Raw genomic sequence first — 24,555 nt, forward strand, 5'->3', positions numbered from 1 at the left:
AATATATACAAATTTGTATATAATACAAATGAGTCAATTTGTTATTGTGCTTAATAGCCCAAATTGTAACTAAACTTTTAGTTTCGATTGGGCGTAAGAATTGTATTTCTATCACATAAGCAGATTGAACACCTTCTCTGTTTACAATATCAGCTATTTTCTAGAGAACTTCTGAAATATCACATACACACATCAAGAGACATTAACTTACTAGTAAATATAATTTTACTTTCTGTTAAGTGCAAAGTATAATTAGTCCGAAAGTTTGTTGTTTGACAACCAGTTGTATTTAAAAAAATAAAAAGCCAAACAATAACGTATATCGAATAATATATATATATATATATTAAAAATTACATGTGTAAATATTTAAAAGGAATTAAAACAAGATGCAATCATAACATAAAATCGGCTTCATTAAAGACAAAATAATATATAACCAAAAGCGATTAGTTAATACAACAAAAAAAAAAGCACGATGAACATAACATAAATTCGCAAAGCGGACGGCTGACATCTCCATTATTAAAATGTTGATATGGAAGCGATTTGATATAGTATTTTAATGTTCATGCTTTCTTGCAAATAATAACACACATAATTGGAGAGTTTAATCCGGATAACATTGTATACAAAATAAGTGTTCATATGTGAACTCATTGGTATATCGACTCGCCTACTAATGCTAATCAAGAAAGTATGTACTTAATGGGTTTTTCACTGCAATACAAACATCACGACTAACCTATAATATCTGTTGCGAGAATATTAAATCAGTTTAATGCTATAAAAACTTAAAATTTTCAGCTGCTAATCTGGGAGACACATTTTCTTAATGTTGAACAGTCTGATCGATCTCCATCCCACTTTCCAGGCTGTAAAAATATTTAATTAGTTTAAATAACATTCATCATATGAGAGATCGGGAAACGCACAGTTGCCTGGTGTACAACGCCTGGGCAATCACATTTTCGGTGGACAGACTATCAAAAGCATCCAAACTGTGTGGAATTACGCCATTAGCGACACCAAAGCTCAGTTGGCTCATTGCATTGTTTAGGTCAAAAATGGGCACCTGCTGTATCGGATTAGCACTTGCCAGCATTTGCAGTTGTAGGTGCAGCAGCTGTGCTTGCACAGCCCTGAGATTCTCATGAGCGTTATTCACAACAATTGGTATTTTGGAGAAGCGCAAATGCGTCTGGTTTGTGCTCTCGCGCAAATTCTTCATTTCCTTATTTTCGAGGAACGCATAACGAGACTTTGCAAAATTAATCGAAATGTCTGACAGCTCTGACCACGTTGGACAACTGTACAGATATTTCTTCTGATAATCCTTGCTGTTCAAATAATAAAAATTGATTATTGATTGTCGATTGTAGAGTGATTACTAATTGTATACTTACATATTGAATATATCACTTTCAATAGTATTGTCGTACATCTCTTGACTCTTCTTTATACAATCCGTCCGTACGTTGTTTAAAATAGATTCATAGTGATGTACTATTTTCTCAATAGAAGTAACTATCTCCTTATGCTTGATGGCCAGTTTCATCCAATTGGATTTCCACTCATCATCATAGTTCTATAAGAATATAAAGCATAAATTGTAAATTAATAAAGACCTTAATTTATGCTGCGCTGCGATTACCAAATGTAATTTCTGCTGCTCTTCTGCAGCGCTGAGCAGTACTTGGAAATGCTCGATGGCGCCACAGCATTTATACTTTTCCTTATCCAAAGTCTTAATTAATATCTGATATTCGAGAACCTCGTGCTCTAGCGATAAGGCGTAATCCTTAAATCCACACACCAACATTCTCACGTGGGCCTGCTCTGTGTGAAGAACATGGTGCATGTCCAACATCAGGCGATCCACTAACCAGTTTTCCAATTTTTTATATTCTGCGGAAAGGTAGTGCTTAAGCGCTGGCGGCATGTATGGCACTGGTTTTACATATGGGCACTTTTCAGTGACATTAAAGACGTAAAGCATAACTGGAGGATTACGCGATCCCTCGCTGTTGTCGCACCAATCGTCCACAAAGAGATCCACTGGTTTCGTCTGTCTGGTCAGACGTTTGTGTGGATGACCCAAGGGCAGCACAAGATAAATAGACGATGATGGCAATCCGATGGACTCTTCAATGAACATGAACAACTGTTGCATTGTCATGCTGGATGTCACTTCGTACTCGAGGCGCTTATAGGCACACGCTGCGAAGATGGTTAGCACTTTCATCTCCAACAGACGATCAATTTCCGTAAATATAACGGGAGCTGCAGACGCATCTTGTACTTCATCAGTTGCTGCTGGTGAGCCACGCCGAGAATAGTCGAAATTGAGAGCCAAAGGCAACCACTTTGTAAACTGCGCCAGCCAAGGTACGCTCAAATGATGCCCGATGGGTATCTCAGTGTGAAAATGGAAGCGCAACGGAGTGACATAATCCTCAGTTATGGCAATACAATTCCAAGGCTTTTTCTGTAAATTCTGATGGATATTGACCACACTCTGGTGCGGTATATATGGCTGCACACCCGTCACCAACTCGTAAGCAATGATGCCCATCGACCAGTAGTCCACCTTGTTATTGTATTTGCCGGTTTCCACCACCTCGGGTGCATAATAATGGCGTGTGCCCACCACGCTCTGCAGAATCGTTTTGTCTGGCGATTCGCGCGATAGGCCGAAGTCCGTTAGCTTGTACAGCCGGCGGCCATCAGCCAGGCGATGTATTACAATGTTGTCGGGCTTAAGGTCGCGATGACATAGCTTGCAGTGCGTGTGAAGGAAGTCAACAGCTTGACGTAGAGAGCCTAAAATTTGACGAACCTCAAACTCCAGCAAACCTGCAGCAAATCAAATATTAGTTAGACCTCCATTTATGGAATAGTGCGTAGGAGGCAAAAACTCACCATTGGCATTTTGCGATTTCTGCAAAAGTTTGCGTACATCGCCTCCATTGCAATATTCCAGTATAATCACGGGTAGCTGGCAAAAGTGATTCTTGTTCAAATAATCAATAAATGCCTGAGAATCGGCGCTCAGCTTAACGCCGGCGACAATGCTCTTCGGATTCTGTAGTTGCTGTGTCCATTCGTATTCCTCCTTCCAGCGCTGCCGCAGCTTACGCTGCTGATCAACGCTCATGTTTTCGGCATTTTTTATGCGCTTAGTGGCTGGCCAAATAAATAAACAATCATTTGAGTAACGTCAAACAAAACAATTTTGAAGCTGACTCAGCGCATCGACAACAGTTTGAGATGCGTAGGGTTTGAGCTCTTAATTCTCGACGCTTTCTTATCAGCTCGAACACAGACATACAGAGGCAACCGAGTATTTGCACGTTGAATATTTCGACTGCGCAATACTCTGTGAACACCTAAAAATTCCATGACTTCAAAAACAGTAACTTTTAAATCATTCCAAGGATAACTTTGGTTCAAAGCAATGACCCCACAACTGTTAGATACGTAAATATGCGTTTGCGAAGAAACTTAAATCCATCAAAAACATTTGAGTTAACGAAACAAATATAGTCTTTTTCTGTTTGGCAACAGAGTATTCAATAATATTATAGCGATAACGGATAAACAACCCGATTCTTGAAGAAGACAATTTCTGAGAATTGCATTCAAGCATGTATGTATGTGGTGCTGGTGTACGGACTAATAACTCTATAAATATGTATGTGCACATATACATGGAAAAGTATATATTATATATATATATATAATTCCAAATAAAAGCACGTATGCTGAGATTGCTTACCTACTTCCTGGTCTGTTTTGCGATTTTTCCAGTGATGAACTTCGCCGAAGCCGCCTTGACCTAGGATTCCCAACAGTTCCCAGTCACCAACACTCACACTCTTCCAGTTAGGAGGCATGCTTGCAATATTAGCCTACACCTAAATCAGAATATTGAAAATTACTCCGCCGAATGTATTAATAGCGACAGCCGAACAGCAACAAGCTTACATTGATAGGTTTATCGTTATGAACAATGAATTGGCCAAAGATGTATCGGCAATCGATCGATTGCAACTAAAGGCGGGCGATCTTTAAAAATGTGAACTGTGGCTTGAAAATATTAGTCACAGGCCGAATCATTGAATATTAATTCTAAGTTGTACTTCAAGCTCAATCATAATTATTACTATTACAAAAATATTTTATTCTCATATTCTTTACTGAATAGTACCATTCAAATTGTTGGCGATACTGTAACTGTGACTTTGGATCTAAATTGGCTGACACTGCGACTAAGTCACGCGCTCATCTCTAAATTGCTGGCAAACAGGTTGTAAACAAAAGTGGCAATAGCTGGAAATTTGGAAATTTATAAATAAAAGCCATCATTTTCTGCGCATGTCTGTGTGAAAATGCGTTTTCACATGAACGGCAGCAGCGATGATAATGAAATTGTGGCTGCCACAGCTAGCGCCGATCACATACGCAAGTTTGTATTCAGCTGCAACGTTGGAGGCGGCGCTGAAGCAGCCATAGAACGCTTGGAAATTAAGATACCCGAAGTAAAATTAAAAACTCAAATGCAATGTCTGCCACATGTAATACATATTTGTGAATATAGATACTGCAGGGCGCCTACTCGTTCTACACGTGGCCAAGTGCACCAATTCTTGCGCATTTTTTGTGGGAACGCCGTCAAACTTTGGTCTGCAAACGGATTCTGGAGCTGGGCGCTGGAACGGCGCTGCCCGGCATACTGGCCGCCAAGTGCGGCGCTCAGGTGGTGCTCACCGACAATTGCATACTGCCCAAATCTTTGGCACACATACGCAAATCCTGCCTGGCCAATCAACTGCAACCGGGCATTGACATCGACGTCGTCGGCCTCAGCTGGGGTCTTCTACTGAACAGCGTGTTTCGATTGCCTTCATTGGACTTGATCATAGCAGCCGATTGCTTCTACGATCCCTGCGTCTTCGAGGATATCATTGTGACTGTGGCGTTTCTATTGGAGCGCAATCGTGGCGCCAAATTCATATTCACATATCAGGAGCGCAGTGCGGATTGGTCAATTGAGGCGCTGCTCAAAAAGTGGAAGCTGCATGCGTCCAGCATAAATATGGATGAGATTGGCAAGGAGTCCGGAGTGGATTTGCTTGAGTTTATGGGCGGGCATACGATACACTTGCTGGAGATTACGCTCATCGAGCACCAGCGAGTCGAAGATTTAGTAGAGTAATAATAAAAATATGGAAAATAATCAAGCAACGAATTATTATGTAATCATGTGTGTAATATATGTGCATATACGTATAGGGTTGGTTAATTTTACTTCAGTGTGTTACAGATTTTCATAATGAAAATATTAGATATTTTTTGGAAGGGAATTAGAAAATGTTTTTTTCATACTCGCGCGCCTTTTGTTTCGTTACATTGAGTTAACAGCGTCTTTCGTCGCTTAACATAGCGCTGGCAAATGGCAAATGCGCCATTGCCATTCACACGTCAATGTCGACAAGTATTTCACAGACAGCGAGCGTCGCTGTCGCCTTTTAAAAGTCGTGCACAGTTTTATTATTTATTTGAAAACAAAAAAATTAACTATAATACTTTGTTAGTTAGTAGCACAAAACGTTAACAAGTTCGTGCAGTTTGTATTATTAGTTGTTGCTGCAACAGCTTGGGATTACCATTTCGATTTGGCTACAAAGCCGTGCTAGTGTATTAGTGTGAGTTTGTGAGTAGTGTGCGTGTGTATTGCTATTGTGCCTGTGAAAAATCGAAGTTATTGCATTACGTTGCGCCAGCTGCCCAGCTGCTTGCCTGCCCTATGTTAATGGTGAGTGCTGCCTGCAAAGGAATGTTTCCGTATATTATTAACAACGCATTTTGTTACTGGTGCTGCTGTGGGCGTCGTTTGTGGTCTTGCCTTAAACTATATAGTTGCTTCAATTATTAACTGCAAACTTAATTAGTAACGAGAAGGAACGGAACGGTTAGCGACGACATTTTGTTGACGCACGACGCTTTTTGAGAAACATTTGCTGTTATGATTGATCCGTTAATTCGAAACGCGAGCGAGTGAGAGCGTACGTCTCACTCATACACTCAACAAGAATAGAGAGCGAGTGAGTGAGTGAGTGAGAAGCAAAACGCCGACAAAGACATTAGCGGCAACTAAATACCCTGCGCTAACCACCTACCTGGCATGTATGTCTGTTATTTATTAGGAGGGGCAGGGGTAGGAGTAACTTATTTACATGTCTTATTTATTATGGCTTGTCGCACAACAGAGAAAAATGCGCGGGATATGATTTCATCAGGGGTGCGTGTACTCCAAAGCAGGATTGGGCTTTTTCGGCGTATTCGTCATAAGTAAGATTTGCAAGCCGGATTGTTAAAAATAAATATATATATGTTCTTGCTATAAGAATAGCATTTAGCTGAAAGAAAAATGAAGGCAAATTCTAAATATGGCATTGCGACCCATTTAATTTTGTCGCCTCTCAAGCAGCGACTCTTTTCAAGCATGACGGCTGCGACTGCAAAAATTCCTTGGCCCAACATTTCATCCACAATTAAGCTCAATTTTGAAACATTAAATTTGATTGCCTAAGACCAGTGATACCCAGATTACTTCAATAAATGCAGAAGGTTTAAATTCCCGCAAACGGAGGAAATGGCTAAATTGGCAGCGCTCTCTAAATCGGAAGTTCTGGTTCATTGAGTTAGCTTTGATTTTCCTTTAGGCTATTCACTACAAACACGTACTCAACAGTTTTAAATTTCAATCGATTATTTCACTTTCAGCTAGTCGCACGTTCGACGAGCTAAATCATTGATTAAGTCGATAACAGCAACTGACAGACAACACTTAGAGGGGCAGCATGGCCGAGGATACCGAATACAAAAAACTGCCGATCGAGGAGCGATGCGTTCACAAGCTGTGGAAAGCACGCGTCGATGGCTACGAGGAGGCAGCGAAAGTCTTTCGCGAACTGGATGATGAACGCTCACCAGAATGGTCCAAGTATGCGGGACTAATCAAGAAAATGGTCATCGACTCGAATGCGCTTGCGCAGGAGAAGGGTCTGGAGGCGGCGCTCATATTTGTGGAGAACAGCGGCCTGGCTGGACGGACAGTGGGTGATGTTATGTCAGGCATCGTTCAGAAATGCATCGCCGCACCTAAGACTAAGACGAGGGAGCTTTCCGTGCAGGTCACGCTCATGTATGTTGAGATTGAGAAGCAAGAGGCCGTCGTGGAGGAGCTCGTAAAAGGCATGGAGCACAAGAATCCCAAAATTATGTCCGCCTGCGTAGCGGCAACCACCCAAGCAATGCGTGAATTTGGATCCAAGGTTATCGGCGTTAAGGTTTTAATAAAGAAATTGGCTATACTCTTATCTGACCGTGACAAAGGGGTGCGTGATGAAACCAAACAGTTGGCCGTTGAAATCTATCGCTGGATTGGCGCCGCCATGAAGTCGCATATTTCGTCATTACCGCAGGTAACCATCAAGGAACTGGAGGAAGAGTTTGACAAACTAAAAGGCGAACGCGCCGAGCCAACCAGGTAAGTTCAGCTCTCAACTATTCAGTTCCTCTTGATAATTTCACTTTGCCTGCAGATACCTAAAGTCTCAACAGGAAAAGCAGGCTAAAATTGCAGATCAGGCCGCCACAGAAGATGCATACAATGGTGAATACGATGCCTAAGGCAGTTTATTATTATTATCTTGACTATATATATACCTATAAGCAGATAATGAAACCCCCTTTAACCCCATCAAGAAAAATCGTAAGCAAGCATTAAAAGAAAATGTCTTTTGTCACTCGCCGATTCATTCATCACTAGGTATAATTTACTGATTGAAAATTTCACAATATTCGACACTTTTGGGGAAAAGCGATCCTCGATCAATTTTTTTGTAGATCATAATCTTACAAAGGCTTTAATTTAATGAATATTGATTCAAACAGTTCGCAATTATAAAAAATAAGATCGTCTATGAAAAGTCTTTGTCACAATATGACCTAATTCGTCTTTATTTTCATAGCTGTCTTTAATATTATTTCATACGAATTAATTTGAAAGTTCAATAAAAATATTAAATGCTTCAAAGATTACCTTAAGGTTGTCGGCGGGGCGAAAAGAACCCACTAGAGCCATGTTTTTGCTGTTGCGACTTCGCACGATCTACACACCTTTTGCTTTCCATCCCGTTGCTTGGATGAAGGTTATCAGTTGCCTTGCTTGTTTATTGGAAAGCTCCGATATATTTGTAAAAAAAAAGGAGAATATTGCCAAACTTAGAATATAAATGATTAACTTTATTGTATAGTTTTTATTAATGTTCATGCTGTTTTATATAGACGACGATGCAGAGGCTGGCGCTGAGGAAGTTGATCCTATGGATCTAATCGATCCCGTTGATATACTCTCCAAGATGCCTAAAGATTTTTATGATAAACTCGATGAGAAGAAATGGACGCTGCGCAAAGAGTCGCTGGAGGCACTGGAGAAGTTACTCACAGATCATCCCAAGCTTGAGGCCGGTGAATATGGCACTCTGGTCAATGCGCTCAAGAAGGTCGTCACCAAGGACTCGAATGTAGTGCTCGTAGCCATGGCTGGCAAATGCCTGGCGATGCTGGCTAAGGGTCTCTCCAAGCGCTTCTCAAGCTATGCCTCGGTAAGTGAAACGAAATTTAAGTGTCTATGTTAGAAAGATAATCGAATATATTTATATTTAAAGGCCTGCGTGCCGGCGTTACTGGAGAAGTTCAAGGAGAAGAAGCCCAATGTGGTGAATGCTTTGCGGGAGGCCATGGATGCGATTTATGCGTCCACATCGCTAGAGGCACAACAAGAACATATTGTCGAAGCGTTGGCCAACAAAAATCCCAGTGTGAAATCAGAGACGGCCTTGTTCCTGGCCCGTGCCCTCAGTCGCACACAGCCGACAGCATTAAACAAGAAACTCATCAAGCTGCTGACCACCACGCTGCTGAAGACACTCAACGAATCCGATCCCACGGTGCGCGACAGCAGCGCCGAGGCGTTGGGCACACTTATGAAACTCGTAAGCGAGAAGGCGCTGGGACCGCTGCTCACAGATGTGGATCCGCTAAAGATGGGAAAAATCAAGGAGTGTCACGACAAGGCCGAAATCAAGATCAAAGTAGCCGCAATCAAAAAGGAGGCGCGTCCGGCTACAGCGCCGTCGACAAAAGCAGCAGCTGCAGCCAAGTCTAGTGGTGGTAGCGTCGAACCCAAAGCAATCACGCGTCCGGCCACGACAGGTGCCCGCAAGGTGATTAAAAAACCAGCGGCAGCAGCAAGTGCAGCACCCGCTGCATTATCCAAGGCAGTCAGTGGCAAAGCGTTGGCTTCCGAGCGCGAACTGACACCCGAGGAGGTGCAGGATAAAGCGGATGAGCTGCTGCCCGCCGATATATTGAACGGTTTGGCGGACAGCAATTGGAAGAATCGTTTGGCCGCTGTGGAGCAGCTGCTAACGCAAATTCCCAGCTACGATGGTAAGCAGCCGGGCATATCTCAAGTTCTGGTGCGCACTGTTAGCGGACGCAAGCCTGGCCTCAAGGAGACGAACTTTCAAGTACTCAAGCTCAAGCTGGACGTGATTCGAAGCGTGGCCGAAAGTTTTCCGCTTACAGCCGTCACCGTGGATCATGTGGTCAATGAGATAACTGAGAAGCTGGCTGATGCCAAGAATGCTGGAACGGCCGCCGATGTGCTTACCGCTTTGGCAGAGGCCACCAAATTGGAGCTTGTCGTTGGCAAAGTGCTGGGCTTTGCCCTTGAGCAAAAATCGCCCAAGGTGCAGTCCGAGGCATTTAACTGGATAAACAAGGCCATCATTGAGTTTGGCTTCAAGCTGCAGCCCAAAATGCTAATCGATGATGTGCGCAAGGGTGTCCAGAGCACAAATCCGACAGTACGCGGCGCTGCTATCCAACTTGTGGGAACCATGACCATGTACATGGGCAATGCTCTAATGATATTCTTCGATGGCGAGAAACCAGCACTCAAATCACAAATTCAAACCGAATTCAACAAGAATCTGGGTGAGAAACCGCCCAGGCCAATCCGTGGCGTGCAGTGCAGTAGCGCCGGCGCCGAGGATGATGACAGTGAAGATGGTGCTGCTCGGGGATCGCCTGAGCCCATCAACTTGACCGATCTCTTGCCACGTGCTGATATCTCGGGACAAATTACAGAATCGCTGCTGAAGGAAATGTCTGACAAGGACTGGAAGACACGCAATGAGGGACTCACCAGGCTGCAGGCCATCATCACCGAGGCCAAGCTGATCAAACCTAGCATTGGTGACCTGGCGCCAGCATTGGCACATCGTCTTCTTGACTCCAATGCGAAAATTGCGCAGACGGCCCTCTCCATTTGCGAGCAGCTGTCGACTGCAATGGGCGCTGGCTGTCGCAGTCATGTGCGTGTCCTCTTCCCGGGCTTTCTCCATGCGCTGGGCGACAACAAGAGTTTTGTGCGTGCCGCTGCACTCAACTGCATCAATAGCTTTGGCGAACAGGGTGGCTATAAGGAGTTCTTTGAGAGCGAAATGATTGCCGATGCTCTCAAAGCGGGCTCGCCGGCTCTCAAGGTTGAGTTGTGGGCGTGGCTGGCTGAAAAGTTGCCGCCTTTGCCACCAAAGACGATACCCAAGGAGGAGCTGACCACAATTGTGCCGCATCTGTATGCGCATATCTGTGATCGAAATGCGGATGTGCGCAAGAACGCCAACGAGGCTGTGCTGGGCTTCATGATTCATTTGGGTTTCGAGTCAATGGCTCGAGCACTCGATAAACAGAAGCCCGCCTCCAAGAAGGATATCATGGCCGCACTGGAGAAGGCACGGCCCAATTTACCGGTCAAGCCACTGCCCAAAGGTAAACAGCAAGCACCCATACCCGAAGAGGCCAAGAAAGTGGTGCGCAGCGGTGGCGGTGCTGCGCCTCAAAAACAGGGTGTGGCCAAGGCAGCTGGTGCTGGCGGTGACAAGGCCAACGCGCCGCCAGCTTCGCGCAAGAAGGACGAGGATGTGGACATGTCTCCGCTGCTGGCGGTCAACAACATTAAAAATCAGCGACTCATCGATGAGCAAAAGATGCGTGTACTCAAGTGGACATTTACCACGCCGCGTGAGGAGTTTACGGATCTACTGCGCGATCAGATGACCACAGCTAATGTGAACAAGGCAATGATGGCAAATATGTTTCACGATGACTTCCGGTATGTTTATATCCAATGAACCATTAATAAACAGCTTAAAAATGGTTCTGCTAACTCAATTTGGTATTTATCCAAATTTTCTGTTTCAGATATCATTTGAAAGTCATAGAACAGTTGAGCGAAGATTTGCCGAATAACAGCAAGGCGCTGATTTGTAATCTGGATTTAATACTTAAGTGGCTTACGCTGCGCTTCTACGATACGAACCCTTCTGTGCTTATTAAGGGTCTCGAGTATCTAGCATTAGTGTTCCAGATGCTGGTCGAAATGGAGTATATGATGGCAGAGAACGAGGGCAGCAGCTTTGTGCCCCATCTGCTACTAAAGGCGAGTCGCAAAATCAGAAATACAATTTTGTGTTGCAACAAATTTCGTAATACTCGTTTATTTACACACAGATTGGTGATCCCAAGGATGCTGTCCGAAATGGCGTGCGCCGCGTGCTGCGACAAATTAATCTCTTGTATCCCTTTACAAAAGTCTTCTCGTATGTTATGGATGGCCTGAAATCCAAGAATGCGCGCCAGCGCACCGAGTGCCTGGACGAGTTGACGTTTCTCATCGAGTACTACGGACTGGGCATTTGCCAACCATCCCAGCAGGTGGCACTCAAGGAAATAGCTCGACAAATCTCGGATCGCGACAACTCTGTGCGTAATGCGGCTCTTAACTGCATTGTGATGGCATACTTCCTGGCTGGCGAAAAGATCTATAAGCTAATTGGCCAGCTTAACGAGAAGGATCTCTCCATGCTGGACGAGCGCATTAAGCGCGCCAAAAAGACAAGAAAACCATCTGCACCTCCAGAGATGCCAGCTGGAGTGAAACAGCCGACGCAGGTGGTGCAACAAAGCAGCATTGAGATTGAAGATGCTGTTGGCAATGGCTACGATGAGTTGCCGCCACCAGATGAGGAGGGGTAAGTGTGATACTATAGTTATCGAAGACTCGCGACTTCAATCAAACAGAAAATTAGAACAAAGCTAAAGTTTTTTTTTATATACGGTTTGGCAGGACTGAAAATTACTGTATTTTTTTTTAATCATTATTATGCTATACAAATTAGACTATTTGTTTCGAGAGAATCGAAATTGAAAAATGTTAAATTATACCTTATGCGTTTCGAGATTAAATTATAAAGTGATAATGTCTATTAATATGAACAATTGTAAATCGATTCAAACTGAAAGATTTAGAAATTTGTTATATTTATGATTTGATCTTGTATGTATTTTTTATTTTGTTTGTTTTGGCTTATTTTCTTTTCTATTAATTTTGCCACATAGCTGCCAGCAGCCAGAGTTAAATGCGCGTGGCGAATGCAACAGACTGGCGGAGCGGAATGCCACAAGCGTTGAAAGCAAATTATACTCCCTGACTCGACAGGCGTAAAGTGGCCTTCTTTTCTTTTATGAATATATATGTTTGCACTCATAATTTGGTTGCTTTGTTTTTGTTGTTGTTTTTGCTGTGTGTTTATTGCTTGCGCTCTTTTCATTGTTACAGTTTTGCTCAGTTACAATTGCCTTTGTTGTGTCATTATATAAAATAAGTATTTCAGTAGCTCTTACGATTAACCATTTTTCAATGTATAAGAAATGCCCCCATATACTGCAAGAGTTTGTGTATTTCCAAATCTAAGTTGAAATTCACGTTTATTTTTCACAGCACATTTGATCAGGTGCCGTCAGCGCAGGTGCTGCAACTGCAGCAACAACTACAGCTGCAACAGCAGCAGGCGCAGCAGCAGAGAACAAGCGGTCCCTTTGGCCTAGATCCGGAGGTGATGGCCGAGATCGAGAAGGACTGGGTGCGCGTCGATCAAATGATCTTCAAGGAAATGCCCACAGTGGATATCTCGCCCCTCTACGAGCCCATTAAGGTTCTACCAACACGCGATGGCTTTATGTATCCACAGGAGAAATTCGATCGACTTATAGCGCGCTCGCGTTTCATTCAACAAAATCGAAACACGTCGCCACAGGCAAATCCCAACATGGCCACCGGCACTTCACCCTATCGCAGTCCCATGCGAATGCAGATGGAACAGCAGGCAAATTTGGATAACAACGTTCCCAAGTAAGTTGAAGAAAGATGACTTGATCTGAATGTATGTTATAGTTGAATTCGGCTGTTAAAGCTGTTCAGGCACTTTACCAGCAAGTGCACACTTCATACACATTTTCAATGAGTGCATGATTTTGCCATCTCTTTACAGCTTGGCAGATGTGCTGCCTAAACATGATCCGCAGCTGGTGAAGATCATTAAGCAAGTCAGCAGCGTTGACACGCTAAAAGCCCGTGCAGCCATCAACGAGCTAACCGAGATTATTGAAGCACCCGAAAAACAGGCCGTGTTGCGCGATTACGAAGAAATATTTATACAAAATGTGCTGGCACAGCTAAAGGTGAGGTGCTAACATTGTTTTTAATCCAATTGTCGAGTAATAATAACGCTCTTTGCTTGTAGAATCTCTCGCAGCTGCCCTTGTCGCAGGCGCTGGTTGTCTACCAGCCATTGCTGTCCATTTTGTATACATTCTTCAATGCTAGCATTCTGGGCAAAACGCTGAGCGTAGCCTGCATAAAGAATCTCATGTCTACGTTGCTACATCTTCTGGCTGATCAACGGCTCACAACCGGCGAAGATGGCCAATACAACAAGGTAATTAATGGCATATGCCTCAAAGTTCTGGACAAGGTCAACTTTACAAACATATACTGGTAAGCATATCCCCTATACACATATATCTGGATATAATTCAACAACTAGTTATGAATCTCATGCAGCGCCCTAATACGTTTGTTAAGAGAGTCCTGTCCGGTGGCCAATCTGCCCAAATTTACAGATTTACTTATGAAATGCATTTGGCGGAACATTAAAATGCTACCAGAACGTTCCAATGAGCTGAACTATGATGCCGTAATCTTAGAAGTGCATGAATTTATGCTGGCACTGCCCAGCACCTGGTGGCAAAATCGACCATCGGATACGCCACTACGCACGATCAAAACAATAATACACAACATGGCCAAGGTGAAGGGTAATGCCATATTGCAGCATCTCAATCAGATACCCACACACTCGGAGCTGCACACCTATTTGATACGCATCTTGAAGGTAAACGGGCAGACATTCCATTTATCGTGTCATAGTTCTTTCTACATATGCAATTTATTTCATAGAATTTCCAGAAGGACGGCACAGTGTCCGGCACGGGTGTCTCACCTCAGCGTCAGCAATTTCCAGGCAAGGATATAGGCGCAAAGCGCATATCACATCAAACGCACGACACAGTGTCACAAATTTTCAAGTTAATCTCGGACAAGGATACTAAACAGCAAGGATTGCAGAAGCTGTATGACTTTAAGGTACGTTTTTTGTGTTGCCTTTGCCAGAATTAGACTACAAAATTTTTGTTTGATCACTGCAGCAGCAAAATCCTGACATAGATCTGAGCACTTTCCTGCAAGGCGCCAGCGTTACTTTCCACAAGTACATTGAAGAGGGTCTCGCCGAAATAGAACGCAACCAAAACGCAGGCTCGACGCAGGCGCCCGATAATCGCACAGGTTAGTGGTGTCCACAGCTACCAGACCAATTGCAACTTTTAACTACCCGCACCTGTCTACTAACATACTCTATAACCAATCTGCAGCTGCTACACGTTCTTATCTCACAGATGTCAACCATCAAAATGTTCACGATCCGGACTATTGGATGGACCGTTTGCAGAAGATGATGTCCACGCGGCACAACTCGGAGGATGGCTCCAACATGCTGGACAATAGGGTGGCCGACGAGAATCTGTGCTTGAACTCAATGAACTCACAGAAAGTGTCTCTCATCAGGCGTGAGGTAAGAGTGTGCTCCGAATTCTCTAGTGAACGGGAATTCATTTTATTTTAATGATTGATAATTTAATAATAATACGAATGTATTTCGTTACCCCATTTTTTCTGTTTTATCCTGCAGAAACCCGAATTGTCGCCCAATCGCCTGCAGCATATACAGGCGAAGCTGGCGCAGATTAAGAAGGAGAATCACGCCCAATAAGTATGGACGACAGCCGTATTACTATTTAGTTAGCACTTTACCCGTTCTGCTATATATATATATTACATATTATTGCTGATAGGCAAACGAGATATGCTATCCAGCTCTTAAAGCGGCCGCGTAAAACACATAAACAATTTATTATTTAACATATTTACGTATGCTTATAGACTCTCGGTATAATCATAATAATGTTTAAAGGCAGGTTAACAACAACTACAATAACATTAATAATAACATCAGCATACTACATACCAACTATTAAACACTACTAACGAATGTAAAAGCAAATTATCTACGTATTAGCACTGAGTTTGTTTTTCAATTGGTTGAGTTTAAGATCTACAGTTTTAGCCTGTTTCATTCGTCGTCGTTTGTTAAGTTAGTTCCTTGCTTCTATTTGCGATTATCTAAAGTGCTTTCTATTACAATTGAGTTGAAATTTAAAGTTGAAGCAATAACATGTTAAATATTTGTGTATTAATAAAAAATGAATTGTGTTTTCCCTCAAATTCTTGTATAAACCTTGTTATGTGGCTGTACCCAACCGATATTGTTTTTAAGCCAGGCCAAGCAAATGGTCAACATGCTCAGTGCGTGTTAAAGAACTATTATTAATACAAACATACTCTACACACTACAATCTCCACGAAACTTGATAACTAACAATTTACTATAAAGCATTCACGTTTTGATTTAACAACTCTTTAGTTTAAGCCTCATTCAGTTTAACAAACATACACATACACATGCACACACACATTCACATTCACATTCATAAACGCGTATTTTTTGTAACATCCCCATTATTTATGCAACAAATAAATGTTATATTTATAAATCATCTAATCTGCCACAGGCACAACGTCCTCCGTTATTTCAGTTAGTTCCTCTTCCTCCCCATCACCGTCGCCATTCTTTGGCTTAGCATAGCGCGACGAAATGGTAGCCACTCTTATGGCCGCCTTGAAGCCGACGCGCGCCTTCATCTTGGCCAACTTTGCCTTCCAATTCTCATCGCGCGACGGTAGCGCATTCAAGTACTCAATCATCTCCTCCTTTTTGGGATCCACAATGGCCAAGACCGACATGCAGCCATCCACAGTGCCCAGGACAATCGCACGTCCATCCTTGCTGCTCTTGATAGCCGTCAGCTCAGCCTGCAGTCTATAGTTGGCTATCATCTCAGTGTCAGCGGTGCGAAAGACGCGAATCGTCTTTCTGCCGCTGTGATAATATGCCACATACTCATCATTTTCCGTGAATATGCAAATGACGGAGAATACACCCTCTGCGATCTTTGGTATAAAAGTCTTCACCGTGGTTCCCTTGCGCAGCTCCAACAGCTCCAGTCCACCACGCGTCGGTGCATATAGCCCACATTTGCCATCCCTTGTGAGACTGCCACCCCATTTGGCTATGGAGCGCACATGCTTCTTGCTCTTGATGTCCATAATGCTGCCCTTCTCGCTGCTAATCACAGCCACTTGATTCGCCTTGTGTGGCATGGGCACCAATGCGAACACCTCCTGTGAAGTTAATCCTTGTCAGATCGGTTGTTAGTTAATGGCTCCATAACGTATATGACCTACCTTAATAGCACAACCCTTAAGCAGTATTTTCGATACGAATGCGCCATTCGTGGCGCTATAAAGGCCCAGGCAATCTTTGTTGGACTTGTCCACAGTAACCACTACAATATAAGCATTATCAGCTGTTATAACTGATTGCCGAAATGGCATGCCAGTTATCATGCGTATTGGAAAATCAAAGCGAAATAGTATTGTGCCTTCTGCAAAGTAAAAGATAATGAAATCAGTGAATAAATATGAACACTCACATTATAGTTATTTTCTTGGTCTTCAATTCAAAGGAACTTATTCCAATAAAAATTTTAGACTACATAGAAAGTTGGACTTTGCTTATCGGCTTCAATTCAAATTATCTCTACGAAATGTTGAATATATTATTGCTGCAGAGAAATATATAATTCTTTTGAAGATATATGATTTAAAAATGTACAATGTACAAATCTACACTCATATTAGAATTTATATTGTCTTTGTGGATCTTAAATTTATACTGCGCAGCTATGTGCGCCAATTTCTTACCTGGAACCGAACGAACTGTTGTAATGGCCGTTAAGCGATTCGTTTCATCGGCACCGGCTGCTGCTGCCGCAGCTGCAATGATATCTCGCTGATTGATATTGGGCACCGATACGGTCAACACTTTATAGCCGTAATCCATGAGTGTTATCTGCTGTATGCCAGGCTGATCGTCGCGGTAAACGACCTGCTCGGAAACGCGATTCCAGATCAAAAACTTGCCCGTCTCCGATGAGATAATGTAACGTCCATCCGGTGTGATTTCCGCGTGCGTAACAATGGCACCCAAGGGGCTGTCTGCCAGCTTGGCCAGCAGGCGGCCGGAGCGTGTCTCCCAGACGCCCACACAGCTGCGAGTAACTGTCACAGCCATGTCCACTTCGGAGAGACTGATGTCGTCGATTTGCAGCTCATGGCGATCAATCACGTGAACCTTTTCAAATATGTTGTTTATGTTCCATACCTTGACTGAACGATCTATGGAGGATGTAACCAAATTGTTCCAATTGCCAATGGTAAGCGGCTCCAGCTGTATGATACGCCCGAAGTGAGCATCCAACACTTTGGCCAGCTGTCCAGTGTTCAGATACCATACGTAGAGATTCTTGCGAACGCCAGCAACTGCATAATCCAGCTTAGAGCTGACCATAATTGAATTGGACTGCATGATGCGAGTGGTGATGTTGCGAACGCCATGCGGCAAAGCCAAGTACATTGCACCCTCGAATATGGGTGCGCGTTCACTACCCAATTCCTTGTTGCCAAAATCCCAGATGACAAAGCCCTTGCCAGCGGTGCCAAGCAACATGCGATCGTTTTGGTGCTGATCCAGGCGCAACTGCAGCAACATTTCCTTATCATCGTTCTCAAATCGTGGTAGCGTCTCCACGAAGCTCCAGTGTATCTCACCCGTTGCCTCGTTTTCCGTAAAATCATAGACAGATACTTCAAAGTTGTCCTTCTTGGCACAGCCATAAGCACGCGTGCGTCCTTTGTTCATGACCAAAGCGCTGAAGAACTGAACTGAATTTGAATAGTTTGTCGTGCGACAAGAGTCCAAACGCAAGCGTATTTCATTAATGGAGCCCGACCAAAAGATCACATTGTAATCGGTTGGAGTGAAGAATTCCATTGCTGCGGGAGAAAATGACATATGCAAATAATTTATAAAAAACTATACTAAATCTGCCATCACAATAAGATAACTGTACGCTTGGGTAGAGGTATTTATTATGTTTCACAAATTGTCTAAATTTTCAAATACTTACACAATATCTCCCAATCTGTGTTTTGTCCCGGCACTTCAAAGATGTCCACCAAGTTGCCACGCATGTCGAATTTCGCCCAGCGCAGCTTGCAAATTACAAAAAGACTATAAACCGATTAGTTGAGGAGTAAGTCTGAACCCACGATGAACATACTTTTGGTTTAGCAGATATAAGCCACTAATGGGTCCATCACAATCTTCGAATGGACTGTTGATAACCACAAACTCGCTGGAGAGCATGTTGAGCAGCACCGTCTGATTGTTGTTCGAATAGGCAGACGCCCACTTGTTGTCCGGACTGAGGACTAGTTGCTGCATGATGCCTTCGATGCCGGGATTCACATCTCGCGTTAGATCTGATGTGGACAAATCAAAGGTAATGAAATGCGTTGATATGGAGACCATGTAACGCATATCGCTTGTCAGACAGAAGGCAAATACTGCGAACTGATGACCCTCCAGAGAGTACTGCAATGTTGAGTGTTGTCTACATTCGGATCGAGTATAAAATGCCTACGAAACTCACCTTAAGTGGTCCGCCAGGTGTGTGCAGGCAATGATTGACCGGAATGAGAGCACAATCCTTGGGCCCACTGCGATCACAGGCACGTAGCAACATCTTAATATTGGGATTGCCACCAATCTCGGGTAGTAGTCGTCCAATCAGCTGCGGTGCCAGCATATTGGGATAAATGGCCAAAATGGCACCACCCAAGCGCAATGCATCCGCCACCAGCATCAGTTCACGTCTCGACTCCTTGTCCTCTGTGTTGGTCGAAGCATCCTCGAAATCAGCTAGCACTGACTGCAGTGGACAACTCGAGAGCTTCGCATGCAGCCAATCATAATTGAAGAGCACGTGCTCGAACAGATCCTTAAAGCGACGCGAGCGCACGAAATGAAAAGGTAACTCCCCAAACTGCAAGATGTTTGAAAATCTAAGCTAGGATCGGGATTAGATTCGATCTCGTTTTCGTACCTTTCGTAAATTGTAGCGCTTGGACAGGCCATCCTTGCTGGTGAAGACCAGCGGCTGTATCGGCACCTTACGATCTGCAGATCCCTCCTTGTCAGCCAGTCCAAAACGATGCCTCTGAATTTCCGTGAATTTAAATGGCTTGGGTATGCCGCCTCCCCAAATGCCCAAATAATAATCTGCAATCATGGAATGAAAATATATTGCCATGTTCATGTTCTTAAAGTAGCGCTCCTTGGCTGTGTCCTTGAACTGTCTGTGATACCTGTGGAGCACATGATAATAATATCTTTTAGTATATGCTGTGCAATGTTTCTGGGAAGTTATCCAATTTTATACATAAGCTGGCCAATTTTAATAATATTATTGAGTAAGATTCCATTTTTGAGAAATTATTACAAATTTAACCCCTTTAAACAGCTTGAAATTAATTTCGTTTGAAGACGATTTGATGAAAAATGTAATGATGTGATGTTAGTTAGATTAGCTCTTTGGGAACTGATCTAATCAACCGATTCCTATCTGTTATACTGTATTAAACAGCTTTATGTATACAGTTCATATCTATTTTCATTCTAGATGCCCCCAATTTATCTTAAATATTTAGAAACCTAAGAGAATTCGCACTAATTGTACCAGTTCATAACATTGACGCCATCCGCTTCCCGTTCACTCAGATAGTTGGGCAGATCATTTCTGATGCGCGTCCAGAGCAGTGGGGGAATACGACGCGTTGGCGGCATATGGTACTGATAGACATCATCCAAGACCTTGTCGTCCAATGAGATGAGATCCTCAAGTTCGCTTTCGGATAGACCAGATTTGGAGGCGGTAATGTAGGCCAACGCGTGAAACACCAAGATGCGACCATGCTGCTTCTCCACACGCTCGAAGAGCAACATTATTGAGTCCATCACGGTGTTGGCCAGATGGGTCTCCTGCGGACGCGTATAACTGCGCCATCGACAAATCTCTGCAAAGACCAGCTTCACAAATATGGGCAGTGAGCATTTGCTAAACGCATTGGCCACCAAACGCCACTGGTAGTTGTTAAGATCGCGACACGCTGTCTTCATCCACATTTTGATCACATTCATCGCCAGATCCTCCCCCAGAGCAGTCACCTCTATGAAGTTCTCCTCCACATCAATCATTTTGCATAGCACATGATATTCATGGGAAACTGTCGGATTCGCCGGTTCATTCGCACACGAAATGATAATCTGTGAACAATCCCAATCGCATTTATACAATAAAAGAGGAGGGGCAGATAGGGTAAAAGTATATGATACATCAGATTGCCTCATGCAGAACGGCATTTCTAGAGTCGTTTTGTGTGAGGGTGCCAAAAGTTTTTAGATTTTGGTGTTAATTGCGAGTAATATTGTTTAGCACGCACATGTCAAGCAATTCGAAAAACTTACACCGATTGGGAAGGCAGCAAAATATTTTAGTAACACATATAATAATACATTGTATGTACATATACCTGGTATTGGCAGCATGCAATTTTGGAAACTTAAAATAGAAATAAATCTAAAAACTTTTTAAATGTATTTTCATGCAGTGCTTTACAAAAAATACCTAACTTGGTATGTAAACGAGTCGAATTTCACTGTTTTTGAACCTATTCTATTGTATATATTGTACTTTAAGAATTTTAATTGATTGACAATCAACGATTAATTCAGATTTTATAGATTGTCTGTGCAAAAATATTCGAGCATTTGCTAGTACGAGTTTGTAAAGTGAGTTTGGACATGCAGAAGTTCTTATAGTACACCTTTAGAGACCTTAAACTATATTTAAGTTTCTTTTTTCTGCCTGTAAGTATTTTATTACAAATATTTTGTATAAAATGTTGTATAACGCAAAATGAAAATCGAGTCGATTTCGGATATTAAAATCGAACAATTTAATTCTTTGCAAAACTAATCAATCAATGGCAAATATATATTTTATTTAAGATTTCTAAACGTGTACTTAGTGAAATTAGTATTAATAAGAGATTGAATATACAAAAGGGCATGCATTAACAAAATATAGATTTATATCACATATTTAAGGACATGCAGTACATGCAGTTGTTGAGCTCATTGAGCCGATAGTAAGTATGTAAGTAAGACCAGCGATCTGTTTGTCGCACTCACCTTACAGTGGGCTGGCAAACGTGTTGGTATCCAGGATACCTTATTTGAATCTTGAGTGCCCGTCAATTGATCAACGGAATCTAAGTATAGGGTTAACGGCTGATTGGGACTAGCATAAGTTAGTAATTGCTTAAAATATGCTGTTAATGGCACAATATCATCTGGTATATTCTCAAAGGGTAGCATATAGTTGTACGATATCTGCATAGTTTAACATATTTTTGATTGAGTAGAAACACAATATGGATAAGTTATGTAGCTGTAAATAATGGATGGATATCACCTGCTGGCATATAGATATGAGCGTTGCCGTCAAGGCGCTCGAATCCGGCGTGGTGCCAAGGAACCGTATGATATTGATGGGTCGCTTGTCGGCAAACCATTCGGTGGCAACCAGCGCAGCGCTCTTGGCCAGTAATGAAGTTTTGCCACAGCCTCCGTCACCAAAAAGGACAAGTGGCTTATCTGAATCCCCCAGCATATATCGCTTGATACGCTCGCAACTTTCTTCACGGCCGTAAAAGATCTTCACCGAATTGTTACAAGCGTGCAAATGCTGTAGGATCTCAGTTACTATCTGCCCCTGTGCACTGGAGTCTTCTTTACGCATGGCCCTATCCACGAGCTTAACAACATTCTTATAGAAGTGCGAAATGAAATGATTCAAATACTCCTCATGCGTCTCAATGTCCAGACCCTCGCGTCCAATCCACTCCACTGTGTATCTAAATAAAAGAATAGCTTACAAATTTACTGATCAACAATGATAATTAATGAGTTTCCACTTACTTTTGTGCATTGCTAGACTCTATCTTGGCTGGCAACCGAGTATCCCTTAGATCACCCAGTAGTTTAGCGGACTCCGTGTCTAAGCTGCGATTGATAATGTCCACAAAGAGCGAAGCTTTTTTAAGATTTTGCAAATTGATGTTGTTTATGTAGCGCACATAGGATAGGCAATGATTCTTTGTATTCTTCACATTCAGTATGCCATTGATAACCTCACGTTCCGTGACTAAATAATAAACGTACACTTTAAGATTCCTTCACATGCTGCGTTTTAAATCGTTACATACCCGACATGAAATAGTTGTGTACATCGTCCTTTGACATTTTATTGCTGGCGCCCAACGAGGCAGTCGCTTTGCGCAGCAGTTTCTGCATCTTGTTGAGCGTATCCCACCAGACAGCCTGATCCTCTGCTTGCAGCTTGGGCACGCGCTGTGAATCTCGCACAGATAAGTCAGATAAACCATTTTGCTAACCAAGAACTTACCTTGTTGTTGAAGTTAATTAAAATTGACGATATGGGCTGCAGCACTGAGATGGGCGGTACAGCATTGCTATCTTTTTTGTACCATAGATCTAGCAGAGCACGATCCACGCCCATCGATGTTAGTTCCTCGCAAATTAAAGCCAACTCCGACGATACTATGTATGTGGGTATGGGACGGTAGCCGTATTTTTGGCCCAGAAACACAATGAAATTGGGTCCCATCGATAGGCGCTGGCAATTTTTGATCTCTCGCATGCAGAGCTCGGTGGTCATGTGATCGTCTGTGGCCTCATCTCGAACACCCCAACGCATGTCGACCACCTGAAATTCGAGACCATGTTTCTCGCGACAGTAGTCCTTGATTCGGGGATAACACTTGGCCATCAGTGTGTTTCTCTCCATCGTCGTATCTATTTAGCAATTTAGCAACACATAAAACGCGATTACATAAGAGCTCAACACACACACACAAATATGATGCACAACGATTTGTAATTGTAAAACACACCCGTAAACGTGGAGCTGGTAAAAATACGCACAATTTTCGAGCTAACCGGCGGCAGGGACTCCAGGGAACCCAAGAATATGGAATCTATAGTGCGGTCATCCATGATTAAGTTCCAGTTTCAATCTGCTAGCACTTATGTGTGGTGCAGTCCTTTTTTTGAGGACGATCCGTAGAGGTTGAAATCCAATATATGTCTGCGCCAAACTGAGACCCAGAAAGTCAGCTAAAGTTCACATTATATTAGTTGCCGCTGTTTGGTCGATATTGCGGATTACGGATATGTGGCGCATTTGACAGTCGCCTAGTTGACGGGTTGTTTTGAGTTCAGCTCAACTGACACGCCAGCTAGCTTCGTTACCTACCTCCCACTTTTGGGTAGCCACGGGCAACACTTGTTGCTGTCCTGCCGGCTGGCGGCATTGTTTTGATTGGAAAGTCGTTGCAGTTTGTTATTTAGTTGTAGTAAGTAGATCTCCATTCTGATTGATGTTGACCGTATTTCTCTTTCTACAACAAGTGTTCTCAAGTGCTCTGAAAGTCTCATCAGCCGTGACGTCGACAGTTGCGTGCTTGCCTTACATTCCCAGGCGTTGGCTTCTTGCAACTTTCAAAGTCGTTGGCGGCTGACAACAAACGGTGCCACTTAATGGGCAGGCCTTCAGTTGCGGGTGCGACTTCTGTAGCCTAGTCCTCATGCTATGCCGTGTACTCCAATGTATATCTTTAAGTCTTCAACAGTTGACCTCGACCCAGAGGTGTGCGTGCTTGTACGAATAAATCAATGTATGTTGCAAGTGGCTCAATTACGCCCAATTTTCAAACTCATTGTATGCCCTTTGTACTAGTGCTGACATTTGATAAAAGCTGAATGATTTTTGAGGTCAACAAATTTCGTGTAGTACCAGGTACGAGTAATCGATCAGATATAAATACTTCAACTTGAGCAATTCTTAACTAAAAGT

The 24,555-nt window shown here is 43.0% G+C and overlaps 4 protein-coding genes across 7 annotated transcripts; 2 read left to right on the forward strand and 2 right to left on the reverse strand.

The window, feature by feature from the left end:
• Positions 1-753: 753 nt before the first annotated feature.
• Positions 754-3,974, reverse strand: LOC6563402 (inhibitor of nuclear factor kappa-B kinase subunit beta). Its single transcript, XM_001989475.2, has 6 exons — positions 3,779-3,974; positions 2,923-3,186; positions 1,655-2,856; positions 1,407-1,588; positions 936-1,340; positions 754-875 (listed from the first exon to the last, which is right to left on the reverse strand). Exons 1-6 carry the CDS (start codon positions 3,894-3,896, stop codon positions 833-835), a joined length of 2,214 nt encoding a protein of 737 aa, XP_001989511.1. The 5' UTR covers positions 3,897-3,974; the 3' UTR covers positions 754-832.
• A 260-nt stretch (positions 3,975-4,234) lies between these two features.
• On the forward strand, positions 4,235-5,262 carry LOC6563401 (methyltransferase-like protein 23). Its single transcript, XM_001989474.3, has 2 exons — positions 4,235-4,541; positions 4,601-5,262. The coding sequence occupies exons 1-2, from the start codon at positions 4,392-4,394 to the stop codon at positions 5,216-5,218; spliced, it is 768 nt and encodes a 255-aa protein (XP_001989510.1). The 5' UTR covers positions 4,235-4,391; the 3' UTR covers positions 5,219-5,262.
• Positions 5,263-5,569: 307 nt separating this feature from the next.
• LOC6563400 (protein mini spindles) lies at positions 5,570-16,157 on the forward strand. 4 transcript variants are annotated; one of them, XM_032737176.2, is made up of 16 exons: positions 5,570-5,818; positions 6,790-7,555; positions 7,611-7,681; positions 8,356-8,675; positions 8,739-11,251; positions 11,341-11,578; positions 11,650-12,170; positions 12,538-12,639; positions 12,920-13,330; positions 13,470-13,659; positions 13,722-13,975; positions 14,042-14,372; positions 14,438-14,623; positions 14,686-14,824; positions 14,911-15,110; positions 15,228-16,157. In XM_032737176.2, the coding sequence occupies exons 2-16, from the start codon at positions 6,867-6,869 to the stop codon at positions 15,306-15,308; spliced, it is 6,246 nt and encodes a 2,081-aa protein (XP_032593067.1). In that variant the 5' UTR covers positions 5,570-5,818; positions 6,790-6,866; the 3' UTR covers positions 15,309-16,157. The 4 variants fall into 4 exon arrangements, with proteins under 4 accessions (XP_032593067.1, XP_032593068.1, XP_032593069.1 ...); XM_032737177.2 differs by having other exon boundaries at positions 14,935-15,110; XM_032737178.2 differs by lacking the exon at positions 12,538-12,639.
• Positions 16,147-23,749, reverse strand: LOC6563399 (NACHT and WD repeat domain-containing protein 2). Its single transcript, XM_001989472.3, has 14 exons — positions 23,594-23,749; positions 23,086-23,495; positions 22,886-23,030; positions 22,599-22,824; positions 22,093-22,534; positions 21,810-22,010; positions 20,296-20,882; positions 19,663-19,924; positions 19,210-19,602; positions 18,838-19,151; positions 18,685-18,788; positions 17,420-18,550; positions 16,901-17,100; positions 16,147-16,837 (listed from the first exon to the last, which is right to left on the reverse strand). Exons 1-14 carry the CDS (start codon positions 23,694-23,696, stop codon positions 16,154-16,156), a joined length of 5,202 nt encoding a protein of 1,733 aa, XP_001989508.1. The 5' UTR covers positions 23,697-23,749; the 3' UTR covers positions 16,147-16,153.
• Between the last annotated feature and the right edge of the window lie 806 nt (positions 23,750-24,555).

Source organism: Drosophila grimshawi, unplaced genomic scaffold (genome assembly GCF_018153295.1).
Source record: "Drosophila grimshawi isolate 15287-2541.00 unplaced genomic scaffold, ASM1815329v1 contig_311, whole genome shotgun sequence".
NCBI classification, from domain to species: Eukaryota; Metazoa; Arthropoda; class Insecta; order Diptera; family Drosophilidae; genus Drosophila; species Drosophila grimshawi.

Bases quoted from the DNA above. Each gene is read 5' to 3' on its own strand.
- LOC6563401 (XM_001989474.3), top strand. From the start codon at position 4,392: ATGCGTTTTCACATGAACGGCAGCAGCGATGATAATGAAATTGTGGCT. The intron at 4,542-4,600 runs GTAAAATTAAAA...TTGTGAATATAG, and splicing joins TGGAAATTAAGATACCCGAA to ATACTGCAGGGCGCCTACTC.
- LOC6563402 (XM_001989475.2), bottom strand. From the start codon at position 3,896: ATGCCTCCTAACTGGAAGAGTGTGAGTGTTGGTGACTGGGAACTGTTG. The intron at 2,857-2,922 runs GTGAGTTTTTGC...GATTTGCTGCAG, and splicing joins GAAATCGCAAAATGCCAATG to GTTTGCTGGAGTTTGAGGTT. The intron at 876-935 runs GTGCGTTTCCCG...ATATTTTTACAG, and splicing joins GCGTTGTACACCAGGCAACT to CCTGGAAAGTGGGATGGAGA.
- LOC6563400 (XM_032737176.2), top strand. From the start codon at position 6,867: ATGGCCGAGGATACCGAATACAAAAAACTGCCGATCGAGGAGCGATGC. The intron at 12,640-12,919 runs GTAAAGTGGCCT...TATTTTTCACAG, and splicing joins TACTCCCTGACTCGACAGGC to CACATTTGATCAGGTGCCGT. The intron at 15,111-15,227 runs GTAAGAGTGTGC...TTTATCCTGCAG, and splicing joins TGTCTCTCATCAGGCGTGAG to AAACCCGAATTGTCGCCCAA.
- LOC6563399 (XM_001989472.3), bottom strand. From the start codon at position 23,696: ATGGATGACCGCACTATAGATTCCATATTCTTGGGTTCCCTGGAGTCC. The intron at 22,535-22,598 runs GTAAGTGGAAAC...TCTTTTATTTAG, and splicing joins GAGTCTAGCAATGCACAAAA to ATACACAGTGGAGTGGATTG. The intron at 19,603-19,662 runs GTACGAAAACGA...AACATCTTGCAG, and splicing joins AGCGCTACAATTTACGAAAG to TTTGGGGAGTTACCTTTTCA.